We start from the raw sequence: 14,350 nt of genomic DNA, 5'->3' as shown, positions 1-14,350 counted from the left end.
TGGAAACTCATTCTAGGTGGTATAACCCGTATGGTTCGGCTTGCATAATCACTCCTAGAGCTACCATGGCACCCGGAATGAGAAGTCCATACGGTTTACCAAGTATTCTTTTTTTCTTTGCGTCGAGCTTAGTGGATGACGGCACTCCGGCGTACCCTTCTTCCCACCAGTCACGCGACAATTGTTCCGTGAACAGCGACATGTACTACCCCATGGATGACCACCATCGTTGGGAGTCCCCCTACTCCTCCAATCCCTATCCCCAGCAAGACTGGCGCGACCCCTCCCTCCCTGCCTGCGGCAGCACCGAGTTTTACCCGTCTCTGTACGAGCCGTCCCCGTCGCTCGGCTACTCGGGTCCCGTGTATCCCTCGGATCGTCCGCTTCCTCTGCATCTCTCCCCCGAAGAGAGCTACACCAACCCCTCCCTCTACGACTTCTCCGACCTCTCCCACATGTCTCGCGGCTACGGAGATGCCTATCAAGACCCGTACCGAGACTCCTGGTCGCCCCCGACCGACAACTTCTGGGTCAACGTTCCCGCGCAGCCCTTCGACTCCTCTGCGTCCTCGCGCGGCGTCTTCGGGCTCAGCGACAGCCTCTATCTGGACCGCATGGACGTCGACGGGATGAGCTCCTTCAACTCCTCCACCGGGGTCTACGCTCCCAAGCTCCACGCGCGCGCCGTGGACCCGCTCCCTGGCTTTCAGACGGGTCGGTCCGCCCTGCCGCGCGCAGGAGGCCTCGCTCCCGCGGGGACCAGCACGATCTCCCCGCCGGTGCATCTCTCGCCGCTGTGGTCGCTGCCGGTGTACCGGTCGATCTGGAACGCGCTGGAGGAGTCGAAGAAGGCGCAGCTGGCGAACGCGCCGCTGCTGGAAGACCCGGGCGACCCGGTGGCGATCAAGCGGCTGATCGACCGGGGCATCCAGGAGAAGAAGTCGTGCCGCATCACGCGGGCGCGGACGATCTTCGTGGAGCTGGTGGTGAAGTACGCGCGGAACGTGCAGGTGTGGCTGGAGTTCTGCCGGCTGGAGATGGAGTGCGGGGAGTACTCGAACGCGCGCGTGGTGCTGGAGACCGCGAGCACGCAACACCCGAACAACGAGCTGCTCCTGCAGAAGCGGCTGCGCGTGGAGGAGCGGCTGCGAAGCGTGGAGAACGTGATCATCATAATCAACGAGCTGCAGTTCATGGACACGCAGAAGTCGATGAAGATCCTGGTGGAAGGGATCGGGATTCTCGCGAAGCTGGGATACGAGAAGATGGCGTTCGAGTTCAGCCAGAACATCTCGACGACCTCGAAGTATTTCACGGGGAATCTCTATCTGGAGATGATGCTAGGCGAGCAGCGGAGCGGATCGATGAAGACGCTCATGCAGATGATCGACAACGCGCTGGTGCTCTTCCCCAAGTACGGTCCGCTCTGGTTTTTCTGCTTCAACCTCACCGAGCATCTTCGCCAGCTGCAGTGGAACAAGGAGTCCATGATGGAGCTCATCTCCGTGGAGTCCATGGAGAAAAACGCGCAGCTCGCGCGCGACAGCCTCACCGTCGATATTCTCTGGAAGGTTTTCCTTCTCCGCGTCGAGTACTGGTACCGAACCTGCATGTTCCTCCGCCAGTTCACCTTCGACAACGTTTGCTTCCCTCTCTTCTCTCTCACTCCCAGCCCACGCGTCTGAAAGAGCTCGTCGAAGCGGAGCTCTACATCTCCCACCGCGTCAACCGCAACATGGCCTTCTGCGTGCAGACCTGCCCGCCCAATCTTCTCTGGAAAATGTACATGACCATCGGCCGCTACACCTGCCTCCTCGGCTACCGCCAGCTCGGCCGCAAGCTTCTCCAGCGCGCCTTCCGTCTCTCCCCCGTCAAGTCGCGCCACGCCGTGATTCTGGAGTACAGCAAGCTCGAGTACTGCGCGCTGCATCTCCCCACCAGCATCGGACTGCTCAACTACGGCATCACGCTCTTCCCTTCAGAGTGGAAGCTGCTTCTCGAGCGGATCCAGCAGCTCGTGCTGAAGGAGCAGTACTCGGAGGCGCTGCGCCTGAACATCAACGCGCTGAAGAAGCACATCGGCGCGGGCCGCTTGTGGTCCAGCTACATCCACATCGTGCATCAGTGCGTGTACAGGAGGGGCGTGAGGCGTAGGATGTTCGGCCCGGATGCCGCGATGGCGGTATTCCACAACGCGCTGAAACACGTGGCGAAGTCGGGCGAGGTGTGGTGCGAGGGCGCGCGGATCTATATGAACCCCACATCGTCGCATTTCCATCTGCTCAATGCGTCCAAGTGTCTCAACTACGCGGTGTTTTTCACGCCGCAGTATGGCGATAGCTTCATTGAGGTGGGAGCGGGGCGCCCCGATCAAGTCTAGGCGATCCGTCTGTACATTCTGTCGTCGGATCTGTTCCTCGTGATGAAGAACAATCTCGACCCCGTCCATCTTATCACAATCCTCCGATCCGTTCCTGCAATTACGTTTTTGATTAAACGAGCGTCCTTTTTCGAACCGAATTACGGACCGCTGTGGTTCCGTTGCCAGGAATTCTTTTTGTCTCCCCCGAAAGAAGTGCTGTATCGCAGTTTCCATCTTACAGCACTCGAGATCGCTGCGAACCATTCGCTGTACTACGAAGCGATGCTTCGCTGTGCGAGGAAGCGAAGTGTGCCGCACGATTCTAAGCAGACTGGCGCGCAGGCGTGTGACCTGCCGCCGATTACGCAGTTCCGAAAGCAGTTCTCTTACAGCTTCAAGCCTGATTACATGTTTGAAGTGGTGAGTCATCCGCTGCGATTGTTTTGTCAAACGAAAATTCTCTATGGAGCGAATCAGTTAGACAACTAGTAGTATTCTATCATCATCATTCCTGTTGGAAAGTGTTTGTGACAAACAGAACGAGCGTTTAGTCCTTCTTCTCTTCCTCCATCGACTTCTTGTTTTCCTCCTCCACCTTGTTTTCTTCCTCCTTGTTTTCCTCCTCCACCTTGTTTTCTTCCTCCTCCTTTTCTTCTTCCTTCTCTTTCTCTTTCTCCTTTTCTTTGTTTTCGTTTTCATTGCTATCTTTCAACGATTCCAACAACGCGTTATTCAACTACTCTTCATCCCCTCGCCTCATTCCTACGGCCTGCATATAGCTATCGTCCATCTTCACTTCATCATAATCCTGATACATCGTCTCCAAATCTTCAGGAATCGGCTCCGGCTTCCAATTCTCCGACGTTTGTTCCGATTCCTACGTCCCAACCACGCTCCATTTCTACAATCTGGTACGTTCGCAGCGATTCTTCCAAGGCTCGACGCAGTTCCGAGTCCATTTCCATATCCAGATCTACAGTCCACAGCGAGTGACGCATGTACCTTGCGATGACAACGGGGCCAGGAAATCGAGGAAGTTCTGGAAAGAAGAAACTTCGTAGAGGTGGCAGTTCCCGTCGATGTTCACTTTGGAAATGAAATCTTGGAGAATCGCGTGATTGTCGGTCATCTCACCAAACGATAGAATATCCACAGAAATAGAGTCTTTGGAGAGAAGGCGAGCCAATCTGAAGGTGAATTGTGATAATAAAAGGAACTTGGTGAGACGCTCGTCATTCTTTATCGGGCTTCCTACAAAGGCTATGATTCGCGTTTCTCCATTTGTGTTTTCTCTGTGCTTTAGAACTAACTAAGCGATTAGAGAGTTAACAAACACGCACCTGTGCCATGGCGAGTCCTCGGTATAAATCACACTCACCACCAGCTTCGACCTCCTTCATCGACGTTCCCAGTTTATATCGTTCGCGAGTCAAGGAAGTTCTCACAGTTACACTACACATCACAGGATCAATCAAAAGGAATACCTGCTCCCTCCCATTGTGATAATTCCCATCGTATTCTCTGGGTTCGAGTCAAGAAATCGGGGATAATAGTCATAAACTACAATTTGAACTGTAAAGCGAGTAATACTGGTATTAAGCTGTGCATCAAGGCGAGTTGGTCTGTGATCTCCATTTCTAGAATATGCGGAGTTGTCAACACTAACAAACTCAATAAGGATTCTAATTCCTACCAGAAAACGATATGTGCTAATCCGGACATGATATATTTACAACAGTAAGTACCGAATATATGTTATTTACGAACATATTCCTTAGTTTGCATAAACCGCGGTAATTCTGAAGAAGTCATCAAATCGTTGAAAGCATTCTTTTGCTTGCTGACTTATATGCAAAGAAAAGAGTATTAACGTTTGGATGAAAGGAATCAATTGTCATTCGAAATCATCGACTATTATTGAACTAGGGATAATAACAATAATAATGAAATAGAGAGGAAAAGAATTCGTGATTTTTTGCATTTGTGAGTATCTTTTCTACCATTGAGTATTTAACGATACAAATAGTATGTTAATGTATGTAACTGAATATAATCATTCAGAAAGAGTATCTTCAAGCATTATAGAGTGTGATTGCAACTAATAACAGTTTTAGAGCGTTCTGGAAACTAATTTGTGTTATTACAAATGCTTATAATGCATATTTCACTATTTACGCTCGAACCTTCAGCATTCGGTTGTCGAACAACTTTTCTACGGAATATTCATTTTATAGTGTGTGTATATATACAGTAATTGTGAACAATAGTTCATTTTCTGTCGATAGTTGATCGAAGTGGTTCCGTATTCTCAATATTACTACCATACTTGGATATTACGACAAACAACAATACAATTTGCCACTTAGATTACCTTTCTTTGTTTGTGTTTTTTCGATTTCATTAAATTGTTTCATATTTTATTTTTTTTAATTTCTTATGAGTATTGTAGTTCTTATCTTGCTGCTGATTCTTTGTATTGTCCTATGTATGGCTTTTCTCGATTACATGGGTTTTTTGAGGTATGATTTTACTTTCCTGTTAATCATAGGATACCAGAAGTAAAGGCAGGATATATTCAAGAGAATAATTACATGTTTGTTCTTTGTGCCTTTTTTTGAACTCTTAGTGTTTTTTCATTTCAGGGATCTCTTGCTGATTTAACTCGTTGTACAGAGTACGCGCTGATTGAGATTTCAAAGTCTTTGGGCAGACCTTACTATTTCCCAAAGATTATGTGTTGCTACCACCATATTGGTGAAGGGAGTGCTGCATTATGTATTTCAAATTGTTTCCTTGTAATCTAGCTTCTGTACGCATTTCTCTTCTATTTCCAATAAATGAAATTAAAGGCCTCTCCGAAAAGATCGCTAGCACTCCATCCCACAATCTTCAACTCTTTCACCTTCCTTCCTTACGCGTAGCATCGTACATTTGTTTTTCATTGTTTTTATCCCTAGTTCTTCTTTCCCTTATCGAAACGCTCTGAGCTACACCCTTGGACAGATTCGAATGTATTTCATTTTGAACCTTTGTGATGCAGATATCCGTTTATCATCCGCTTTGCAAAGCAGAACGGCATAACCAACACTTCAGTGGTAGTCGAAACATACGAGGCCGATAAATCGATTTTGTACAGTTTGGTATTGGAGAAAACCGAGCTTTTCAGTCCCTTTCAATCGATGCCAACAATCGATGCGCGTTCCTTTTAACCCATTTGTTTGGTTGTTTGATTCTGTTTGTGTTTACACAGTTGATTGCTTTTTACTCTCTGCGATTCCTTTTGGATTGCGCCTAATTTCGATAATGATTCTTTATTATTCCAACAAACAATCCAAAGAAGCACAAAAGAAAATGCAAAATATTATCGTTTGGAAGGTGGCATGGCGTTCTGTTAAGGTTCCTATTCTCTCTCATTCTTTCCACTTTCTTTTTTCTATTCTATTCTATTCTATTCTATTTTCTATTATTCTATTAAGGATATAAAAGCATTATTTCTCTTCATCGCAAACCCGTTCTGCACCGGCGTTCCCTGGTTATTCACCATCGAAAATGCACGATCCTGTCCTCCCTGCTTCGTCGACACCAATCGCATCGCTTCCTGGTTCCGAAGCGGCAATTCTCCCTGAAACTGCAGCGGAGGTTTCGACGTGGAAACCGTGGAAGTGATTCCGGACACGTCGCTGGTCGACTGCGCCTCCGCTTCGATCTTATCGAACTCTTCGATGTTCGAAAGCACGTCCAGCATGGACTGGGAAATCGACGAAGGCGCATCCATCGGGTTGGGATCCGCGTTTGCGTTCGAATTCGCAGCGATTTCCGTTGCGTAGAGCGGCGCTGCGGACTCATTTCCCTGCAGTTCACCCTGCAGTTCACTCTGATTGGATGGGTTGGATGGTGGATTGCTTAATGGGTTGGTTGGTGGATTGCTTAATGGGTTGGTTGGTGGGTTGGTTGGTGGATTGCTTGGTGGGTTGGTTTGGTTCGATTGGTTAGTTGGTACACTCGTTTGGTTGTCTTGTGGATTGGTTTGATTCGATTCGATGGGCGTGTGGGCGGATTTGATCTGCGTGTGCAGCGAAATGTCCATTTCCGAAGTGGATTTCACGGAAGGAGGACTCGCAGAGAGAGTGGCCACAACGTCCAGTCTAGAAAACAATCACGAGCAAACAAAAGAGAAAACGAATCGGGATGATTGGCAGAAGGAACCGACGATGAAACTGCCATCGAGGGGGAAAAGAGAGAACCGAACTGGCGAAAACACTTGCGTCGAGCATCCTTCACGGCATTCTATACTTGTTAAATTGCCAGCATAATCAACAAGTTTGGCTTCTTGCAAAGCGATTCCTTTCGAAATGTTCCTGCTTTCTGCAAAACCAAGACTCTCGTGGTAAGTTCCGTCTTTTAGAATAATCCGGACAATAGCCGTAACTCCAATATACCACAGGGCTAATTCTTGTTCGATGAAATCAACATGCAAGTTGATGATTCGGTCACTCCATCCGTTAAACCTATTCGATGACATACTTATCGACCACTCACTGAAAAACACTATTTGCTATATCACTAAATGCAGTTTCTGCTTCATCTCTACAAGATAACATATTCCACGATTTCTCACTTTGAACTGGACGACTTAGCATTCGAGAGAGGCTGAGATTCGCTAGAAAAGGAAGGTTGCAACAATTCCTGAATCCTCTCTCTCTCCTGCTTATCGAATGGAGCATTTCCAAAAATACTATTCCCAGTGTCCTCTTTGGTTGCACTGCTCATTTAGCTCCAATGCATAGGAAAATATGTACCGAAGACAAAACTAAAAATGGTGGCAACTCTTTTTTCCTTCGAACAAAGTGAGCAACCCCAAGCTCTACAAATGGGGATGATCAGAAAGGGAAACAACCATTTTCTAACTCATGCAGACTGTGTATACGCGCAGGGATTTGCAGTTGCCTAAAGATTTCTCTCTTTGTTTATTTTCTGTATCAAAATTCCGTAGACAAGTACTTTGTGGCATGGGTGTCTCATTTAGATTCTTGATAATCTCCACATTCATTATTTTGCTTCGAGAGCAGGAATCAACGAAAAGCAGATCCGTGATCCCGATCCGAAGGAACTTACAATGAAACTCGCTCAAGCAAAAATGGATGTTTTAGTTTATATCTTGCCTTATTTCCAGGCAGTTTTAAAGCGTTCTCACCATGCACACTCCATTATCGTTACTGCGGATCAGGTAGCATGGAAGAACGGGAAGATCTGTGAAAAACCAACCACGGAAGAGCAATGTCACGCCTATCTCAATAGTTACTGCAATTCCTATGTGGAACTCTACAGCGCAATTTGTGTATTCAATTCCGATACGGAAAAACGCTATACATGTTGTGATGTTTCGAGAGTGGAAGTAGTGTCTTATTCCCCTGCTAATAAAAAGTTTGCTGATATTCCCATGAGTGTACAAGATTATTTGATCGAAAAGGGAGATGTCTTCTACTCTTGCGGCGGAATTACTGTGGAAGACCCCAAGCTACAGCAGTGCATTACACATATCGACGAAATGGATCGCGTAGTACTCACTGCTTTCTTTTCAGTCTAGGTTATGGGACTGCCTCTTCAATGTATCCAACATGGTATCGATTTGACCAGTTTTTCTGTTTTCTTTGACAAAACAAAACAAAATATAACATAATATTATAAAACAAAATATAATATAATATAATAAAACAAAACAAACAAGCAAAAACAACATAAAAAGAACTACCATTAATCAGATGATGAATCTGTCGAGTCGGAAGATTCTGACTCGGAGTCTGTCTCCGCCGATCTTCTATACGACTTTGAATACACCCCCTTCGCCATCGCCGCTCTCAAATCCTTCGGCGGTTTAATCATCGCTTCATCATCCACAAAACTTCATTCAACCTCTCTTCCAACTCCTACTGCGATATAAGCTTGCGAAGCGGCATTTCCTCGTTGATATTGATCATTTTGAACTCTCTTTCGAAGAGAACGAATCGCTTGAAAGTCGTGTTTAAATGCGCTTCCGCGCCGATTCGCGTGAATTCCTATCGTCGATTCGCTTCGTCAGGACGTACAATGAGATGGTGATGGTACACATGAGCATACACTCGGAACAGTTTCTTGAAGATCGCACGACACATGGACATGAAGTTGTCGGGGAACACGCCTTGGTTGCATTGGTTGAACGGAGGCTTGCTAAACACGTCGGAGATGCTCTGGAAAAGCGTCAAAATGTACTCACGGGCACTCATCTGACGATTACGCGATGGAGAAGGGAAACTACCTGAACGGGACTGGAACCATTAAAGTCGGTCCAGTAGTACGAATAATGAGGACCTGCGGCCATTTCAGGGCAAGCTTCAGGGGTACAAACGTCGACCACACTAAACGAATCAAAAAGGGAGTGCAAAAGGTACGAATCGTACAGTAAATTCGTTGTTTCCACAAAATCCATTAGGTTTGAATAGATCCATCTACAACCTGAATCAACTGAATGGAAATGACTGCTCGAGTTGCACTCCGTCGGGGAGCATGACTTTCTGCTTTAGATCCACGTCACTATCAAGAGTGGTTGAGGTTAAACCGGCAATACCGTCATTGCTTGCAAAACTACGAGCTGAGGAGAGAACAGCGCATCCCACTCTAGCCTATTCCGCTGGTGTTGCCCCTTGTCGACATCCACTCCATCACCTTGTTCTCTCGATTTCGTGTGGATAAGAGACTTCGGGGGATGAACAGCTGTTGTTCAGAACGAGAAATCAAAGAATACCATCAGCAAGAGTGTTCTCTAAGTCAGCTACTTTTTCAGACTGATGCTTTTTCTCTTTCTTCTTCGACGACTCTGCAGCATTGTTCTTACTACATATTGACCCCATCGTCTTTGTTTTGCCCGAAAATCTTCTTTCCCCCGAATTTTGGAATTGCAAAAACAAACATTTCATTGGTAAATAAAAAACACTAATAGCACGATGATTGAGAACGCGTCATTCGTGATTCTCCATCATACAGCAGCTGCAATCTTGGCCACGGAACCGGAGTTTCCTTCACCAAAATAACATGTAATGTATAACCCTGCAATGAAAACCCAACCTGTTCAGGTAGAATAGTCTAAACGATCACACCCACTTCCTGCAAAATACGGCATAGAGAAGCGGAATCCTCAGCTTGAGAATGCAATCCGACACGACATGAATCTGTATAAAGAGCGATCGTTTTGTGCTGTCCACCCGCACATTTTCCGAATCCACGCACTCAATGCGGACATCCTGCACCGTCACTCTACCACTCATCCGCATGATCTTCCCTTACACGACCTGATCCTGCTTATCCTCCCAAATATAATCGCGAATCTCCTCGACGGACGCCATGGGATCCACATCCACACTATTCTTGTCGTCATCGTCAATCGTGGAATTGGGGATCACATTGAACTCGGTATTCTTCAGCGTGCTCAGCAGCGCCCCCACCGCCCCGCAGTAGCCCTCGTGCTCCAGGAACAGCGCCTTCACCGCGCCTGCGGACCAGTAGCGCATGGACATGGAGAGCAGATGCATGGCCGCTTGGTTGTGATGGAAGAAGTTCCCCGAGTAGATGATGCGCGTGATGCCGTACGCCTTCGCGTGCAGATTCGCCAGCGACCCGATATTGTTCGTGATCATGTGCAGGATCGACGCCAGCACGTCCGCTTGCGAGAACGCCGTGTCGTTGCCCTCGCGGCCCAGCTTCCCGAACGACGACGCCACCACGCTGCCCTTCAGGTTGAACTTGTCGTAGTTCCCGCCGTAGATGTCGCGCACCAGCATGTCCACGTTGCTCTTGTTGCCCTCCCCGGCCTGCTTCAGCGCCTCGTCGAAGCTCAGGCCGCCCGCCAGCAGGCGAGCCAGGCCGAAGAACGTGCCGCCGCCCATGGGGCAGCCGCCCACGCGCTCGCAGACGTTCTCGCTGGTCACTTTGAGAATGCTCACGCCGCTGCCGATGTTGACCAGGATGAACGGGTACACGCTTTGTTTCATCGGAATTACCACCTTCCGAGGCTGATTCCCCGAGTCGGAGGGAATGAACGTGTAGCACTCGTTCGGGTAGATTTCCTGAAGGAAGGTGATACCTCGGATCAAACTCTCCAGCTCGTCCGCCTTCTCGCAGGGACGACCCAGCAGATCTTCCAGAAGCGACTGGTATTTGTAGGCACCTCCTCCCGTAGCAGAGACAGAAAACAAAGAAGGGTTGAAAAGCTGATCCTTAACTAGAGAGAGACTATCCTAAACATAATCTCCGTTTTGCGAAGGATCTTACGGGAAAGTCCGTTGTCTGAAACTTTAGGAAGTGCATCGAACCATTCATTTTCTTGATCTTGATCTCGTATTTGGAGTCATCACCACTCTGGTCCGCCCTCCTCGAATTGTAAAGCTTTTGAAGTTTAATAAAGTCTGTCATTCGATCGACCTAGATATCATGCTTCGGAACGAAAAAAAACTTCTTGCTTGTGTTCCTGAACAACCGCCGGTTCAAAATAGACGCATTTCGTCAGCGTGCCTCCAATATCTATTCCGAATAAAGGGTTGGTTACGGTTTGGGAACTACAGAGTCAATCACGTTTTGGAATCCAACTTGTAGAGGTTGCTGTAACTGTAAACCTTTCTCACCCCCTCCTCTTCGTTGGTATATTCCATCCTATCCAGCGATGAATTGCCTAACGTAGAATTCTGTTCTGTCCTGGTAAAATTGAAAAATAACCGTTCAAGGCGTCTTACGTCTGATCCCTTATGCAATTTGCGCATTCCGTTTCTACCATCCGGAAGAATTGAGCCTGTTGGTTAGAGTTGTAACCTCCAATTTGTGACAGAAAATCAATTCTCTTTTTTGAACCCGTGAAGGATTTATGCAATATGTATGGATTTCCCACTGCTACAGTATTGCCTAGTAGATACCCAAGTTGTAGTAGGTAAATTGTCAAAATGCAAATCTTTATTCACGAACAAAATAAACTACAAAACAACTTAAAGCAGATTTAAAATTCATTATCGACCTCTTCCACGACCTCTTCCACGACCTCTTCCGGTAGTCTTTACACGAGCAGGGTTATTCTTTGGAGAATCGTCAACCAAGTAGGCATCCAAGTTGATGCTAAAAACTAAGAATTGGCCAACATTGGTACCTATCAGGCAAAATCACATATCGAATATTGCTTCCACGCACACTCATCGAATCTAGGGAAACAGGGTTTCTTCCTTTGATAGTCATCTTGACAGCCTTTAAATGCGTGTTCATCGCCACATCGACTCCTATTCATTACTCTTTCATTTCCAACCCGCACCCGTAATTGTTCCAACAATGATAGTGCCATTCTTGAGCTCAATGGTCACTGTCTCGTTTGAGAGCTTCATCAAGAATCTATCCATTACCGTCCATCAGCCAATTCAAAACCTGACGAGTTTCATTCCTAATTACGTAAGAATCACCCAATCTATTGATTTCAAGAGAGCATCCAAAATTCCCCCAATTTCTGCAATTCCAAAGTTTCATCGAACAAACACTTCCATAATGAACACGTTTAATCGTTCCAAATCCACCTTCTCTCTACACTTCATCCCCTTTTCTCGCTCTCACTCTTCTTCGGTTTCTGCTCTGCACTCTCTACTGCTCCCGTCTCCGCCATCGCCGTCGATGTCGACGTCGACGTCGCCATCGCCATCGCCATCGACGCCTCGGCCATAGGCGTGTTCTCCGCGTTTTCCAGCACAGACGACTGCGCCGGCGCTTCTCCCGCGCTGAGCTTCATCTCTACGTCCCACGCTCGCCCAACTCCGACCATACACAAGCGCTTGCCGCTTGAAAACCTGGAGATTGGCGCGCTCTCGCGACTGCAAAATGGGCACGATCACCTGCACGAAGCTCTCGTACAGCTCCAACGGCAGGCCGCCCAGCACCAACTCGGTCTTCTGCGTGTTGTCGAGCTGCGATGCAGAGCGAAGTCCGCGCCTACCTGGGTCATGAACTGATTCATCCACGCGATGGCTTGCTGGCGCGTCGACTCGTCGGTTGGCCACATGCCCAGCAGCGAGCTCACGCTCACGTCGTCCAGACCGTACCCCGGATTGTCGTACTGGCGCTCCTCCACGGTCCATTCGGACAGTTTCTAGAGAGCAGCCGCGCCCCATGCGAACCTCCAGAACGCGTTTCCGCTCTTCTTCCTGCTGCTTCGACGCGTCCACGTCCTCGAATTGCATCAAATGCTGCTCCAAACTCTTCGCTCGCTCGCTTTCCCGCGCCAGCGACTCCGCCAAGCCGCGCTCTCTCTCCGCTGCCGCCTCCGCAGCCGCCGCAGCCGCCGAATCCGCGTCCGATTCTGCATGAAACGAAAAGAAGAGAAAAGCCACTTTCCTTCTCCAATTGCTCGATTTTGGTGGTCAATCGCTGGATGTGCGCGTTGTTTTCCTCCTGGTCCTGCGATCAAAACCCGATCACGCGCCTACCGACACCTTGAACTCCACGCGCACTTTGACCAGCTCGTCGGAGAGCTCTTGGTTCGCGGCCTCCAAGGTCTGGATCGTGGATCCTACGCGCTAACCCGGCTTTTCTCTCTCGTTTCCCTACGAAGCGACGATTCCAGCTGGTTTCGCTCCTGCCGCACTCGCTCGTTTTCCTCGGTTAACTCGACAGCGTGCTTCTTGTGCTCCTCCTCGCTCGTCTTCTACCCATCAAAGCGGCCAGCCAAACTCACCCAGTCTTCCAGCATCTTCTGATACTTCGTCTCCATTTCCTTGACGACCGACTCGATTTGACGCATGTCGTTCTCGTAGCGAGCCACGAACTGCGAGTAGCCTTCGTTGAGAACCGCTAGATCGGTCTTGCGGGTGAATAAATCCTGCGAGAACGATTTGATCGAGGAGGAGATCGAGGCTGCGGTGCTTTTGATCGTCTTGGTCGCCTTTTCTTGAGCGAGTTTGAACTGAAGCGAGAGGTATTGCGAGCTGATCTGCGAGTTCTTCGCCTTTTCGACCTGGACGTTTACGTGGAAAACGAGAAAGGGCGTACCTCCAGTTCGTCGCGGAGAGAAGACAGAGAAGAATTCAATCGGACTTGCTCCTTGTCTTTATCTGCGAGCTGGTTTGTTAGGTTCGCAATTGTCTCCTTTAGCGTTTCGATCTCTTTTTGTTGTCCTGTGACAGAGCAGTTCACTACAGGTCAACTCCGTGATGGATCTGTACGTCTCTCAATTTCCTTGTCTTTGGAGCTGAGCTCGCGGTCAACGGAGGAGCGGTACCTAAAATTCACAGAACCTTGATATCCTACAGTGAAAAATTCTCAACGATCGTTCGGTTCCGCTTCTGTAACGCCTGCAAATCCATTTCCAAGGAAGCGCATTTTCCACCTAGGAATGAGAGTCGGCACGAATTCTGACAGGATAATTGCGGTTCTTCTGTTGGATTCTCTTCTCTAAGCATTTAGGAAGACAGAAAATACAGATTACGTGTGTGTCTCTACTGCTTGCTTTTCTTCCTGTAAAGGAGCAGCCTGCTCTGCAGGTTGGATCCCTTCCGAATTTTCTTCAGGATTCATTCAAACAAAAAAGAAGTGAGTTGAATTCCAACAAACACCCCGACACTGTTCTCAACTATAAAAATCTACAATTCGAAATTTACACATATCCGTTTTGTCTTTCTGAATCAGATTGGCAGTGAGTAGCAATTGGACTGCCTCACTATTCGCTTGTTCGGGCGTCAACGTCACAAACTTATCAGGCGACGTTTTGATAACTTTATTTATACAGTTCTGAAGGATCGTCAACACCTCCGTACTTAATCGCACGCTCTCTCCTTCACCCAGCTGGATCATTCGATCTCCGTAACACAGATTCAGCATAGATTTCACCTCGTTCACGAGAATCGCATTCGCCTTCTGCAGCCTCGCCGTGTTACGCGTGTAGGAATTCACTTCCGGCTCGTAAATCGAGGATTCGGATGTTAGCAGACTTTC

At 48.0% G+C, this 14,350-nt stretch overlaps 7 protein-coding genes; 2 read left to right on the top strand and 5 right to left on the bottom strand.

The window, feature by feature from the left end:
- Positions 1-65: 65 nt before the first annotated feature.
- GSBLH_T00004987001 (uncharacterized protein) lies at positions 66-2,380 on the top strand (the record flags this gene model as incomplete). Its single annotated transcript, XM_013043976.1, has 2 exons — positions 66-1,640; positions 1,673-2,380. The coding sequence occupies 2 exons, from the start codon at positions 66-68 to the stop codon at positions 2,378-2,380; spliced, it is 2,283 nt and encodes a 760-aa protein (XP_012899430.1).
- A 955-nt stretch (positions 2,381-3,335) lies between these two features.
- GSBLH_T00004986001 (uncharacterized protein) lies at positions 3,336-3,875 on the bottom strand (the record flags this gene model as incomplete). The annotated part of the gene is made up of 4 exons (XM_013043975.1): positions 3,336-3,549; positions 3,580-3,671; positions 3,703-3,814; positions 3,847-3,875. The coding sequence occupies 4 exons, from the start codon at positions 3,873-3,875 to the stop codon at positions 3,336-3,338; spliced, it is 447 nt and encodes a 148-aa protein (XP_012899429.1).
- Positions 3,876-7,272: 3,397 nt separating this feature from the next.
- GSBLH_T00006917001 (uncharacterized protein) lies at positions 7,273-7,949 on the top strand (the record flags this gene model as incomplete). Its single annotated transcript, XM_013043974.1, has 2 exons — positions 7,273-7,359; positions 7,389-7,949. The coding sequence occupies 2 exons, from the start codon at positions 7,273-7,275 to the stop codon at positions 7,947-7,949; spliced, it is 648 nt and encodes a 215-aa protein (XP_012899428.1).
- Positions 7,950-8,289: 340 nt separating this feature from the next.
- On the bottom strand, positions 8,290-8,828 carry GSBLH_T00004985001 (uncharacterized protein; the record flags this gene model as incomplete). The annotated part of the gene is made up of 3 exons (XM_013043973.1): positions 8,290-8,418; positions 8,449-8,625; positions 8,658-8,828. The coding sequence occupies 3 exons, from the start codon at positions 8,826-8,828 to the stop codon at positions 8,290-8,292; spliced, it is 477 nt and encodes a 158-aa protein (XP_012899427.1).
- An 850-nt stretch (positions 8,829-9,678) lies between these two features.
- On the bottom strand, positions 9,679-10,807 carry GSBLH_T00004984001 (uncharacterized protein; the record flags this gene model as incomplete). The annotated part of the gene is made up of 2 exons (XM_013043972.1): positions 9,679-10,632; positions 10,667-10,807. The coding sequence occupies 2 exons, from the start codon at positions 10,805-10,807 to the stop codon at positions 9,679-9,681; spliced, it is 1,095 nt and encodes a 364-aa protein (XP_012899426.1).
- Positions 10,808-11,359: 552 nt separating this feature from the next.
- Positions 11,360-11,826, bottom strand: GSBLH_T00004983001 (uncharacterized protein). XM_013043971.1 has 4 exons: positions 11,798-11,826; positions 11,688-11,764; positions 11,529-11,655; positions 11,360-11,497 (listed from the first exon to the last, which is right to left on the bottom strand). The coding sequence occupies exons 2-4, from the start codon at positions 11,755-11,757 to the stop codon at positions 11,392-11,394; spliced, it is 303 nt and encodes a 100-aa protein (XP_012899425.1). The 5' UTR covers positions 11,758-11,764; positions 11,798-11,826; the 3' UTR covers positions 11,360-11,391.
- A 150-nt stretch (positions 11,827-11,976) lies between these two features.
- Positions 11,977-13,818, bottom strand: GSBLH_T00004982001 (uncharacterized protein; the record flags this gene model as incomplete). Its single annotated transcript, XM_013043970.1, has 11 exons — positions 11,977-12,509; positions 12,538-12,719; positions 12,751-12,817; positions 12,847-12,929; positions 12,968-13,064; positions 13,095-13,373; positions 13,409-13,464; positions 13,512-13,551; positions 13,582-13,637; positions 13,667-13,745; positions 13,776-13,818. 11 exons carry the CDS (start codon positions 13,816-13,818, stop codon positions 11,977-11,979), a joined length of 1,515 nt encoding a protein of 504 aa, XP_012899424.1.
- Between the last annotated feature and the right edge of the window lie 532 nt (positions 13,819-14,350).

Source organism: Blastocystis hominis, assembly GCF_000151665.1.
Source record: "Blastocystis hominis, Singapore isolate B (sub-type 7) whole genome shotgun sequence assembly, scaffold_9".
NCBI classification, from domain to species: Eukaryota; class Bigyra; order Opalinata; family Blastocystidae; genus Blastocystis; species Blastocystis hominis.
This window is presented reverse-complemented; position numbering and strand designations above follow the sequence as displayed.

What these genes read in the sequence shown, in the direction of transcription:
- GSBLH_T00004983001 (XM_013043971.1), bottom strand. Translation starts at nt 11,757, where the DNA reads ATGAAGCTCTCAAACGAGACAGTGACCATTGAGCTCAAGAATGGCACT. An exon ending in CATTGTTGGAACAATTACGG is followed by an intron (nt 11,656 to 11,687) that starts GTGCGGGTTGGA and finishes AGTAATGAATAG; the next exon opens with GAGTCGATGTGGCGATGAAC. An exon ending in TATGTGATTTTGCCTGATAG is followed by an intron (nt 11,498 to 11,528) that starts GTACCAATGTTG and finishes CTTAGTTTTTAG; the next exon opens with CATCAACTTGGATGCCTACT.